This window comes from Urocitellus parryii, chromosome 1, assembly GCF_045843805.1.
Source record: "Urocitellus parryii isolate mUroPar1 chromosome 1, mUroPar1.hap1, whole genome shotgun sequence".
In the NCBI taxonomy this organism is placed as follows: domain Eukaryota; kingdom Metazoa; phylum Chordata; class Mammalia; order Rodentia; family Sciuridae; genus Urocitellus; species Urocitellus parryii.
This window is the reverse complement of record NC_135531.1, coordinates 78114811-78128672: the sequence shown is the minus strand read 5'-3', so window position 1 is coordinate 78128672 and position 13862 is coordinate 78114811. Positions and strand designations below refer to the sequence as shown.

Here is a 13862-nt window from a genome sequence, read left to right as displayed (position 1 = left end):
AGAAGCCAAAGCAGCTCCGGCAACTGTGCAGCTTGTGTCGCTGTCCAGAACTCGGTGCTGAATATTAGACACTGGTTTCTCTCTCTCCAGGGTCAGTCCCTCTGGATCCAAATAGGTTCCGCCAGGGTAGACTGAATTTATTTTTCTCGGGTCAGGGGTGGGGAGTTCCTTTAAATGTTCGCTTGTTTTATTTTTACGGAGAAGCATTCTCCCACAAAGATACATTGTGCATTTTATGGGAAAGTAATCGCACAGCTTTAATTCAGTACCAAAGTGAAGAGCTCAAGTGAGAGAAAAATGGGAAAAAAACAGGGTTAATGAAACCTGATCTTTCCTTTCTTGAGTCAATACAACATAATTTGGAACCCTAGACCCCTAACCCCTTATTGATAAATGAAAACATGTTTTTTTTTCAAAAATCATGTGACTAACCCCCCCTCCACCCCACCCCCCCATTAAACACTGTAATGGTGCTGGTGGTGCTGGGCTATGCATAAAATTCTATCTGGGATACAATTTTAGATGTTTTTTTCCCATTCCCAGTGTGAAACAGGAGAAAAGGAAGTAAATTTGTGAACTAAGGTGGTTTGAGTGATTAACACTTATTTTTTAAAATATTGTTTTAACATTGTCTTGGAGACACGGTCATTTTGTTAGGTAAGCTGAATCTGGGCAGTAGCAACTTACTCTCCTCCCACCCCCCCCCCCCGCTCCACCCCAAGACTCTGTCCAGTTTGAAAGATCTAAGAGCCTTTTTTTCAAAGGACCAAAAGGACCATTATAAGAATCCCATGCCGCCCCACTTCTCCAGGATACAAGACACTAAAGTAAATATAAAGAAAATGGATACAGGGAAGGAAAAGAGTGCTTAGCTTCCAGCCTTTGGCTCTTAGTAGTTACATTCAAATAGGGGCACTTCTGTTTGAGAAGTGAAAATATTCCTCACAGCTCCAGAATATACAGGGAGGCAGGGAGCAGAATTAACTGATCCCGGCAAAAGGTTCCTTCCTTTCTTAATCCCTTGCTGCTTATTTTAGTCGCTTCTCCACCCCGCCGGGAATACCATCCAGATCTTAGTCCAGGTAGATCTGACGTCAAGAGATGGCTTTCGTCGATTTGACGTGTAAACACTCATTTCCATTCTGTCTGGGAAGGGCTGGGGCTCCACTCAGCCAGAAGACCAAAGCGCTTCAGTGAGCGCTTGCCGCCGCCCAGCCTCTCCTCGCGCGCCTCCTAGCTCTTCGCAGAGCTACTAGGAGCTAGGAGTGGTTCAGAAACTGAGGGTAGGAAGATCGAGTCTGTCTGGCTTTTCCCTGTCTTGCATCTTTTCCCTCTCTTCTTCCCACTCTGTGCGAGAAGTGTGTGAGCTATGGAGCGAAGAGCCTGGACTCTGCAGTGCGCTGTTTTCGCCCTCTTGTGCTCTTGGTGTGCTTTAAATAGTGCAAAAGCGAAAAGGCAATTTGTCAATGAATGGGCGGCGGAGATCCCCGGGGGCCCAGAGGCAGCCTCGGCCATCGCAGAGGAGCTGGGCTATGACCTTTTGGGTCAGGTAAGAGTTTGCACTTTCAAGAAACTTTCTGGTGTCCGAGGGGACTGGTGAGACTAGAGCGCGGTTTCCCAAGTGGGAGCCCCTGGTCGCACTCTCCCGCGCCCGGTGTGGTTAAGAGCAAGGAGCTTCTCTTGCTCTCTCCCTCCGCACGCTAGTGGAGGGAAAAGGCTTGCATTATTTACTGTTTGCGCAGCCAGGCAGAGGAAGCAGCAGCAGCTGGGTTGAGATTATTCTTACTGAGATTATTCCTCTCTAGAATTGAAATATTTTCCCGCGCGGTTTGGAAGAAAAACCCGTCCACGCGTCTTCAGGGAACTTGAGATGCACACTGGCTCTCACCAACCGAGCGCCTCTGGGAGATGCGCTTGGTCGCCAGGGACTTGGGCCATTTGCGTCAGGAGCCGGCCGTTTCCTTCTTTTCAATATGGCAGCATCAGATACAACTCCTAATGCAAGGGACCTAGCAAGCTTGGGGATGTCCGTCGGCAAGGTTTGGGGGCACGCCCAGAGCCCTAGGAGAGCACCAGCTTCCGGAACTAGCTATTCCGAGGTTGGGGGGCTGCGGAATGGACAGGGAAACTGGCAGGAGATCAGGTGGGTGCAAATCTCTTAGCATTTTCAGGGAGCCCTGGCTTTTCACCTGGGAACTTGGGAAGTCCCAGCTTCCTAACTTTGCTCTGCCGGTGGCCCTGCAGGATCGACCTACAGAATTGGCTGTGGGCAAAGGATCTATCTCCTTCTTATTCTTGAGCCAAATGCGTAATCGTTTCCAGTTTACGAGGGGAAATGATTCGCTATCCAAGAGGCGACTGGTTAATAGATTGCTTGGGGAGAGGGGTGGAAAAACGTGAAGGCATTAAGAAGGAGCCTGGTAAGCCCCACGATTCCAAGTGTCCCCCAGGGATGTGACTTCTAATCTAGAGCTTTCCTTTTTCTTGACTCAAAATCAATCCCTTGTCCCTTGTCTTGGAATTGGTTCGGATCAAAGCGGGGGAGGAAGGAGTTGTAAAACATTTTGGCGCGTCCTCCCCTCCTTCCCGAGGTGGTAATTGAGACTCAGCTGAAGTCATGGATGAGTAATCAGCGTGGGCGTTGGCGATTCCATAGATCGACTCAGCTGGGGAATATGCCTTCCCTAGCTAGAGGCTCCATTCTCCAACTTTGTGAGCCCAACTGTCTTTGAAATGCCCGGTAGCGCGTTGCAGTGGATAACCAAATTGACTTCTCAGTGTCCCAGTAGCAGACTGAGTCTTTTGCTTTTCCCAGTCTTGCTCTTTGCCATGATCTGTGTTGAAGTTATTAGAAAGGAGGAAAAGAATCCAAGGAATACAGAATCTAGAAGAGATTGGTTCAGAAGCAAATGATTGCAAACTAATGCAGTTTGTGTGGCAATGGAAGTTGTGCTTGGAGTCTCAATACAGTATTTGTTAACTGAAGCAAAGAAGGAGGGAGGGAATATGGGAGATGTGAAAGAAGACTACCCAAAGGAGGAAACATTTGCACAGGTTTAGGAAGAAGAGTAAGAAGATGCTAGGAGAAGATAATGAGATGGAGAAGGCAGTCAGAAAACTTCTTGTGGGAAACAGGGAGACACAAGGCAGCCTAAAAGTAGTCTGTTAACTACCTGCAATTTTGTGAAATTCCATGAACAAACAGAAAATGACAGATGGAACTACACTGGTGAGCACCATGGGCACCATGGAAATCTTGTATGTCCTGTGGAAAAAATAAAAACTGAAAATTTAATTCTGTATTCCTTGGGCAGCTACTGGCAGGCTCAATAGCCCTGACTATTGTGTAGGAGATTGAAAGAGAAAGTAAAAAATAAATCTCTTCTTTTCTCACCTGTTAGTACCAGACACACATCCAAACCTGGGAATATGGGAATTACTTTTCAAAATAAATAAGCATAAATCCAAAAGGTAAAATGCAATAAACTAGTGTTCTTGGTAGGATCTTTGTGATAGGGATGGTATAGTCACAAAAATAATTTTAAAACAGTGAGTAGGAGGGGCATCTATATTAACATATGATTTGCAACACTATCTTTCATCTAGCCATTTCTAGTTAAAATGGCATTACTAAAACAAGAGTTTTTAAATTATAATTCTTTGTAAAAAGAAACTGATAGTGCTTTTCTGGTTCTGTTTATTTTGTTTATCATTCCTATGATTATACCAATTTAATATTACTCTCCTAAAATATTATTGCCTCAAGATAAAACTAAGATGAAGGTAGAGATAAAAGCAGTTGAAGCAGAAACAGAGCCAAGAATCTGTGTTAAATCCTTATGGCTTCTGATCTTCCCCCCCCCCCCAACTCTGTCCATAACTTAGCAGTTATGCTGCCTAAGGTTCAGTCTTAGAGCTGGGCCTAGCATGTCTATTAAAAAATTCCCTAGGTGATGGAAGCTACCTATTCCAATTTAAATAACATACTGCCTCTGAAATAAAATATTGTCAATTGTTTGGCTCTTGATTTTAAATATGCAAGGTATCTAGAGAACTGGGGGGGGCTTCAAATTTATTACTATTTTGTGTAAAGAGCTTAAAGAATAATGATCATAGTTCTAAATGGACCAAAGGTGTTGTTAATCACCCAGAGAAACATATATACCCTGAGCTTGGATCTGCCCTAAATATGGCATGCTGTTCCTGAGAGTCTTGAATTAGTAGAAAATCAAAAGATCACCAAATAATAGCTTATAACAATTATATCACTATGGACTTAATGACTGCATTTTATACCAACAATGTCTTGTTTTAGCTGAATGTGACACTCACCACAGTATATAAAAGTCAGCTGACCAGAATACATTTGACTCTGTGGGTATATTTAAAGAAACATCTACCTATAAAATATTTATATACACAACTCCCTTCCACACTCTCTCAACAAGTTAGTTCTTCTAAAACATGTGAAAAACAAGCATCATCAGTCCCCAAGTACACTTTGAACACAAGCAATAATGTCCTGAGATTCATTTCAAAGCCTTTATCAGTGCCTTCCTTGTAAAGAAAAAAGCTAAATTCAAGGAATAAGAAATGGACTTAATAAAGTTTCATGTCTCTAAGTTAGTTTTTAAACTAATCCATAAGTACTTACCTGTGAGAATAGATTTTTCTTTTGTTTATAGATTGGATCACTTGAAAATCACTACTTATTCAAGCATAAAAACCATCCCCGAAGGTCTCGAAGAAGTGCCCTTCATATCACTAAGAGATTATCTGATGATGATCGGGTAAGTGTTGTGCATTTGTCCACAAACCAATACCCTGAATTGTCAGCTTTCTTTATGATTTCCAATGAGAACAAAAAGCAGTTTGCAAATGTGATTCTTTTTACTCTATCATAATTGTTTACCTGTAATGTTTCTAGGTTTTTTTCCCAAGTGCTTATAACTACACATATAATAGCAAGATGGGATTGCATTAGTTGAGCTGACTAAAGTCAATAATATGTATATTCATTTATGTTATATTATTTTCATTATGTTAATTATGTTGATTTTATATATAAAGTTTTTATTTTTAAATATTGAAAATCAGTTGTCAGTATTGAAAATTTTTGAGAATACAATCAACAAATTTCAATATGCACCTGTTATGTAGCAAGTTCTTTAATACCATGTGAGTATGCCAAAGACATGCAAAACCTCTATTTTCAGTAGCATTTCAGCATGACTGAAAAACATCCATGTTTCCACTACTATAACCATACTAGTGTTTGTTAGAGAGCTCTAAATCCATGTGTTTATGAGGTAGATGCCTCCATAAATATTGTACTATTTGATTCAAACCATTTCATCTCATTTCTTCTTGGTTTATATACCTATTCATGGTAATAGCAAGAAATATCTAAAATGAATTTAGATAAAAATGGTAGGGACAATTTGAATGCCTGCATAATTTATCGATTAATTTTTAATCTATTTTCAGTTCAGCAAGAGTATTATTAGGAAATGTTGACTACATTAGTAGTGTTGAAATTTGCATACGCATTGTGGCCTCTTCTCAAGGCTGTGTCATACTGAGAAAAGTTTATTTTGGTTAGCCTATATTTGTATACATCATTTCAGTTGTCTAAGACACCATGGGGAATAAGTGAGGAATAATGAGAGATGCAAAATATTTTCTCAGCTTCCTAAGGGGGGAAAAATATGAGTGTCAGTGGTAGAACAGTTAAGAGTACACGGGATTCATGAAAACTATGAAGGAACTTGATGGTTCATTTTGCTTAAAACTTACAGAATTTTTTAAAAATAAGACAAATTATAAGGGTAGCACATTTTTGGGCCTTGGTCACCAGTGTTCAAATATAAAACAAACAAAAAAAACCCACCCGCACAGTAACAAACATCTCTGTATCAGGACCGTGGATAGCAAACTTGCAGCTCCAGTAACACCTCTTGCTAGCTCTTTATGTCAAAATGCACACTGAACTTCATTTTAAATTTTTTCTTGTTCACTGAAGTCTCCCTTTAGCCACACAAAGGCTGAGGGCTCATTGTTCTGGGGCTCTGAAAAGCAGATGGTTCTGGCACTCTGACTAGGCTTGGAGATTTCCTTCATTAATGCACAAGGAGTTAAACTGACCTCCCCTCTCATTTTCATAGGAGAAATCGGTCAGAATCAAGTACACTGTTATTCTAACTCAGATTATCTCATGATAATGTACATATGTCCCCACTCTGCTCTTCAGTTATCTTCTTAACAGTTAATTATGAGGTAAAATTCCAAGGCATGATACAAAAATCTAAGAACTTATTCCCCAGTAAAACTTCATAAATTTTTTATATAGTCCCATAAAAAATTAGCCCTAGAATAAATTTATTTTAGGATAAATCCTGAAACCATAGAATCTTGCATTAGAAGTTTGGACTACATGATTTTTAATGCTATTTCCAGATCACAAGTATTATTTACAATTAAGTACATGATACCTATTATATACATAATAAGAAGACACTGCCAATTTTCTCTGTTACATTTGGTCTGCTCTTCTAGATTAATATGCAATTCTGAGTTAATGACATTAATCATAACACTGTTTCCTACAATTGGATATTTATCTGATCAGATGGCAGAGTGCCTCTTTTTATATTCCATTTTTAAAATTGCCTTTGATTTTCATTTTATTGCTCTTTTTAAATGAGTGATAATACTCTTTCAAATCAGCCCTATGAAATGCAGCAATAGTCTATCTTTATAAGTCTGCTAATGAAATATCCAACTGTGAGTGACCCTCTCCCACAAAGATTAGTACTTGTTCCCTAGCAGCCAGCTCCCAAAGACTGACTTAGATGACAGGCAGTGTATTCCAAGCATGGAGGTATTTTAAGCCAAAACAATTAAGCTTGAAAATACAAGCACTTTAAAAATAAATTATAGTGACTAATTTCTAGCTCTCCAGTCCCTCCCAGTGTTTATAATAGGTTTTCAGTATATTCCTAATTGAAAATTCAGTACAGATTTAGTGGATGGTTTTATCCTTTAGCTGCAAATTATTTTTCAGTTCTTATTTTTGGATCTGACTCATGAGGACTCTCACATTGACAATACCCAACCACATACTGGACTGTCATGTATACAACAGAAAAGCTGTGTTTGGAGTAGGAAATAGTCATGTTGCCCAGCAAAATAAGAGTATAACACTGTCTCATAAGGCAGTCTCTCATTCTCTCAGGGCCTCAAGTATAATAGGATTAGGCCATAAATGTGGGCCAGGTAATTTTCGCATTGTCAGATCTCTTTGCATAATACATGAGACTGAATTAATGGCAAGTGTGCCTGGTCAGTAATGTTCATTCATCACCTCAGATCTGTTTCTCATATTAAATACTCTTAGGCAGGAGGCTGAAACAGAGATGAACCAGAATTTCAAATTTGCAAAGACACTGTACCATTCTTGCCTTATTGAACATTTGCAATGTGTACCTTTTGCATGTAAAGAAAGAGAAATTAAGCTGTAAGAACACCATAATAGAAGTCTCTGTAGTCTCTTGTTGACTCATTCCATGAAAATGGACAAATTTTGAGCTAAAGAGTCCTGGGACTTCAGTATAAAAATAGGTATTATGGCCCATTTTCTGATGAAAGCAAGCTGAACTTTTACTTCCACTTTAACCACAGTGTAAATAATTTGAGGGAATCAACACTACACTGATTGCTCTCCTCCCCCTAAAGATACTCTTTACTGTAACAGAGGAAATGTTCATCTCCCCTGTGAGCAATCCCTCCTTCTCACTGAGCTGCTAGTTTGATCTGTGGTCAAACAAAAACATTGCAGAGCTGCCTGAGTTCTGATGGGAAGGGTCCTAGAGATAGAGGGAAGATCATTTCACAGAGGTGGCTACTTGACTTTTTGATTTTATTGCTATAAAAATCCTTATAGGTGATATGGGCTGAACAACAGTATGAAAAAGAAAGAATTAAACGCTCAGCTTTAAGAGATTCAGCACTAAATCTCTTCAATGACCCGATGTGGAATCAGCAGTGGTATTTGGTAAGTAACTAAAGAAGGACTGTGTGGGATCTGGGCTTTTCATATCAGCTGCACAACGGAAAATATCGTCATCTCTATCTCCCTCTCCCCCACGAGAGAGAGAGAGAGAGAGAGAGAGAGAGAGAGAGAGAGAGAGTGTGTGTGTGTGTGTGTGTGTGTGTTGGATGTGACAGAACTATGTTATCTAAAAATTAGGGCTGACACTACCCTCTTAAACTGGAATTTCTATTTTTCTGGGTGAGGGTGTCTGAAACAGCTCTTTATCTGTTATGAAAAAGAGAACTTGTCATCTTTTTGTCTTCTTAAGTTTATCTGCAAAAATCATATTTTGCCAGATAAGGGTCCTAAAAGCAGTATTCACAGTAAAAATCTCTTTTGGTTAAATTACTCTTAAGAAACCTCTAAATCACTCATAGAATACATTGAACATGATAGGTATATACAGCCATGAATGGAAATTCTTACTTGCTACAGGTGAGGATATCTGAATAAGGCTAAAGGAAGGAACACAAGGAAAGTCTGTTTGCAAATGTCTAGACTTGCACACTGTTCTACCTTTAAAATACTTACCGAATCTTTATAGGTGTGTGGGCAGTGAGTGGAGAAATTGTAATTGATGCTGCTTGCCTGCAGGGTGTTCTCTTTTCTGTTTTAATGTTAAACCTCTATAGAAGTAATGCATGTTAATAGAAGTATTTGCTGCTGAAAATATCATAAAAGACAATTTTCCACAACAACTGTAACCTAAGGGTTAGACACTTTTGTTGCATAATGAATGGGATAGGGGATCAGTTCCTCTTGCCATTCTCTACACCTAAGCAACAGTTGCTCATTGCATTAAAAGACACCTATCAGTCAATGCTTGTGCATTTACAATGTGCCCCATACTAGTATGTTTGACATAAATTAACTCATTTAGTTTTCACAAACACCTTACGTTGTAAATCTAGTAATTATGCCCATTTAATAGGAGAAGAAACAGAGAGTTGTCAAGTTGAATAATTTTCTGAAATCAAATGATGGTGGGCCATGATTAATGACCCCAGAGGTCACACTCTTAACACCAAACTCTCATTGCTCCTGCAATTGACACACAGAACTTCTTCCTAACTTTGGATAGCAGTTTATGTGTGTTTCCAATCTCCTATGATTCAGCTTCACACTAGCTTGTTGAATTCTTGATTTCACCTTTTTATGAGGCTCATTCACAAGGAGAAAATCTATTCATTGACACTTTTGATTGTTGTACTTATGAATTTCTTACTGACTCCTGGTACCTGGCACTCTTCTACTGTGTCTCTCACATTCTTGGAAGTACACTTATATCTGTGCTCCTTTGTTACTCAGTTTTTCACCAATATAGTTGTACATACTATAACAGCAAAATTATTTGAAAAGAAAACCCTAAATCTCCTTTCACAGATATTTATTCTGCAAAACACTCATGCATGGAAATTGGCAATTAGGTTACAATTACTGATGAGACCACATTCTCCTGAACATTCCACATTTTTATTTTTCTCCCAGAGGAAATGTTCTAAAACATCCATGAATGACTTTGCATCTGACAATATAATGAGAATTAAGTATGGCAACGGAGGCTCAGGACTTTGGGGAGATGGAAACACAGGTCATCAAATAAATCTTCAGTAGATGAAAAGCTTGAGCATGTTATTATAAAAGAAAGAAACTTAGAGGCAAACTTCTTTGAATTCATATAGTTCAAAGAGAAGTCACATAGGATGATTCATGCTTTCAAGTGATTTTCCATTGGGATAGTTGGGAGAAGAGGAGCACTCTGATGATTTGATTGGCCCTACCCTCCACTTTGTTTTTCATTTCACCTAATTGCCTTCTTCTGAATAGTAGAGTGACCCAAGGTAAAAGAAAGATAGGTCTCCAGATTGGAGTTTAAGTATCCATTTTATAGCAAGCAAATCATGATTTTACCAATGCTTTCATATTTTGCTTTTGTTAGCAAGATACCAGGATGACTGCAGCTCTGCCCAAGCTGGATCTTCATGTGATACCTGTTTGGCAAAAAGGCATTACAGGCAAAGGAGTTGTTATCACTGTACTGGATGATGGCTTGGAGTGGAATCACACCGACATTTATGCCAATTATGTAAGTCTGCCATTCCCATGACTCTGACTTAGGAAGCTGTCTATAAGCAGCTTCTCCATCCCTTCAAAGGAGATGGTGCTCTGATATTAGCCCTTGGCATGGTGGCTGATGAAAGGCTTTTCATCTTCCTTCACCCTCATTTTAGCCCAACTTGTTTTGAACTTGTTTTTTATCAGTAGACACTAGAAAACAGTGGGGTCAAGGCTTATACAAGACCATATGTGTTAGGGAAGGGAGGTGGGAGTACCTACCCCAATTAATTGAAAGTCATTTATTGGATTAAAAAATTGTGGGGTGGAGATACACACACACACACACACACACACACACACACACAGAAACATACGTACACATACACACACAATGGAGTTCTTCTCAGAAATTTAAAAAATGAAATTACAGCTTTTGCTGGTAAATGGATGGAAATAGAGAATATCATGCTAAGTGAAATAGGCCAAACCAAGAAACTCAAAGGTTGAATATTTTCTATTATAAGCAGAAATTAGAGTAAAATAAAGGAAAGGGGTAGGAAGAGATAAGATTATCTAAAGAATCAATCAAATACAAATCAATGGATGACCAAAGGAAGTCTAGTGGAGTGGAGGGAAAATGGAAAGAGAAGGAAGGTTGAAAGGGAAAGGGGGATAATGTACTGAAATTGACTTCCATGCATGGATCAGTTTGTTGGGATGAATTCAACTACAATGTATAACCACAAAGCTATAACAAATAATAATAATATTTATTGCCATGGGAAAATACACATACACACACACACACACACACACACACACACACACACATATATAATATTATGTGAAAGAGCAAGTTTAAAATGGAATATATATAGTGTGATCCTATTTTATAAAATAATTATAAAGTTTGCTGAATAAGTGAGTGGAAAAAAGTCACTCAGACTATGAGCCAGCTTTCTTTGGGGAAAATAAAGCAACTAAATCAAGCCTAATGTCTGCGATCATTTTCACAGTTTTCTTCTCTTATCCTTTATGGGTTAATATCCCTGACACTGTGAATGTTATTCTTTCCATGCAAATTCAAACAGAATACTACCCAGTGTGAAAATGCCAAGTAAGAAAGGAAAGATTTACTAGAAATTAGAAAATAAGTAATTTAAAACTATATGCTAAATTGTTTAGGAAGTTTATAATTTGAGCCCAATAATATATCTTAGGTCTTTATGTCAGGGTGGTGGACATTTCATCTATAAGATTGTCTTTTGTCTTTCTCTCATCCTTTATACCTATCTGACATTCCCCAGTCACTGCTCAAGCCAAAGGAAAAGGGAAGAAAAAAAGAGATGAAAATAGATTATCACAAGGTAGTAGTTGGGAAATATTGAAAGACATGGAAAATATTGAGAAGTAGCAGTAGTGGTGAAAGAATTCCTACATAGGAAACTTTAAGTGTGTATTTTTGGCTGGAAAGGGGTTGGACCTGGAAGCTGGTTTCAATTTCAAGCACATTCTCTTTTATTAAATTGCATTTCCTTTTAGGGAGAGGCTAAAGGAGACCATATGGACCTGAGCCTCAACCCACTACCCCCTCTTTTCATCTAGTCATAAGATACAAGAGTCAAAGTGTCACTAGCTAGTTCTAGGGCTTTAGTTAAGTCATTCAACTTCTCTGGGACTCACTATTCTCATTTGAAAAATGATATGACTAAACCCAGTAAACTTATTTTTTTCCCCTAGCTCTGTCAGCATCTATGAGCTAAGGGTTTGGTAACACTTACTGAGAGTTGGATGCTGGCTTTCTTTGCTGTGCTCATCATCACTGTCCAGTTTGTGTGTATAATAAATGTTCAGTGACTAGGCTAGAAACTATCTGCCCAAATGGGAAGAGGCAATGGAGAAGACTCAGGAAGTGCTTTTTCTTTTCTTTTTTTTAAATGATGCTACAGTGTTATTTTTATTGTCTCTTTAGGATCCAGAGGCTAGCTATGATTTTAATGATAATGATCATGATCCATTTCCCCGATATGATCCCACAAATGAAAACAAGTGAGTAAATGTGCATTTTGGGGGGAATAAAGTACCTTAAAATGTTTTTTATCTTGTTTGAGAGAATTATACTATAAATTTGGTCCACATTTCAGCTCTCAGGAAATGTTAATGTACATCATCCATATCGAAATACGTTGTTGCTTTTAAAACCAAAGCTTCTGTTTTTATATTCCTTTTAGATTCTAGAACAATAATTAAACTTCATATTTATGATTTTCTCCTTCTTATATTCTGAAATTCTTCTGTCATGTGTGACTGAATACTTACAGCTTCAGAAAGAATGCTTGAGACATAAAGGGTACAAACTTTGTGTTCTCTCTGTCTCCTATCAATTCCTCTGTGAATCTTTGTGCTATTAGCAATATGCTTAATGTTAGTCACAAACAGAAATATACATGAATGAATACATGCGAATAAATCCCCACAACTTTGTATGGTGGTTAAAACCACCCTCATCAGTTCCCCAGTAGAGCCTGGCCAGATAACAGACAAGAGAACTGCAGCTGAGGCCTGGCCGCAAATCCAACACAGTCCCCCAGGGCTTTGAAGCAGTTAGTAACCTGCTCCAAATTTCTACTGGTCATAAAGGCAAGGGAAGAGAAAAGAAACAACATTGGACTCCTAGATTATTATCTGCTCATTGCAGCCACAGAGATGAGGGAGGCCATAAGTCAGTCCTTTCAAAGCAAAAGAAAGAGCCAGAAGCTAGGGACTTTTAACCCTCTTTCCTAATACCAGAGAAATTTCATCCTCAGGGCATGTGGTCTCAAAGTGTCCATCCCTTTGTGGGAATTCATCTTTATCCATACTGATATCTCTCACAAACCCACAGAGACATTCAAACTTTCCTTTTCATTTTCCCCACCAAGAAGAGTTCACATCAAAATAAACCAAATCCAAGGTCAAAATTAGGGGTTTGTTCTGTAAATGGTGATGGAAAGAACAAAGCAACTAAAAAGCTCTTGGTAGTTGTTACACAAAGTACTTCCCTTTTTCTTTGATGACTGTCTACTGATTATTTTTTTTAATTTTTTTTTTTTGTAGATGGACACAATACCTTTATTTTGTTTATTTCTTTTTCTGTGGTTCTGAGGCTTGAACCCAGTGCCTCACTTGTGCTAGGCAAGCTCTCTACCATTGAGCTACAACCCCAGCCCTGGATTCTTTACCAATATGGGTTAGTCAAGTCAGTCTCTGTCTGTCTGTCTCTCTCCCTTTCTTTCAACATGTGGACAGAGCATTAATATTTACCTAAAGTTCTTTCTCCATTTGGATGGTCTTCACTCCAGAAGGCTGCCATACCCCAGAAGGCAGGCTTAGCACATGGACTTGACTTCAATGTCTGGGTGCATATTTCTTCCTGGAGGGGTAAAAGGTACAACTTCTTTAAGTACCATACATTTCTTCAAGAATATGAGTAAAAAGTTTACCATTAATATCTTTAGAGATTAAAACATTCCAGTAACAATATAATAGGAATCACTGGTAGGGCACTCTTGGAGGACAGTGAGAGTGTCTCTGGAATGACAGCAGGGCCCCTGGACAAACTTTTAGCCACATTCCTAGGTCAGGATAGTGCAGAGCCAGCAGGAACACTTGCTCTTTTGGAACACAGCCTTCTAATGTCAGCCTAGCTGATAGTTATGACTTGCTAATTATC

The 13862-nt window shown here is 38.8% G+C and overlaps 1 protein-coding gene and 1 long non-coding RNA gene across 5 annotated transcripts in view; one reads left to right on the top strand and one right to left on the bottom strand.

Annotated features, from left to right (window-relative positions):
- The window catches only part of LOC144255745 (uncharacterized), a 471309-nt gene that overhangs the window by 64817 nt on the left and 392630 nt on the right, over nt 1-13862 (bottom strand). For all 4 annotated transcript variants that reach the window (XR_013343913.1, XR_013343911.1, XR_013343914.1 and 1 more), the window contains one exon: nt 13454-13562. This is a non-coding gene — a long non-coding RNA (uncharacterized LOC144255745). The remainder of the gene's footprint in view (nt 1-13453; nt 13563-13862) is intronic.
- The window catches only part of Pcsk1 (proprotein convertase subtilisin/kexin type 1), a 37313-nt gene continuing 24820 nt past the window's right edge, over nt 1370-13862 (top strand). The window contains exons 1-5 of the mRNA XM_026385861.2: nt 1370-1549; nt 4686-4790; nt 7943-8053; nt 10032-10178; nt 12123-12199. Of these exons, the coding sequence (XP_026241646.2) occupies nt 1370-1549; nt 4686-4790; nt 7943-8053; nt 10032-10178; nt 12123-12199 (620 nt within the window). The remainder of the gene's footprint in view (nt 1550-4685; nt 4791-7942; nt 8054-10031; nt 10179-12122; nt 12200-13862) is intronic.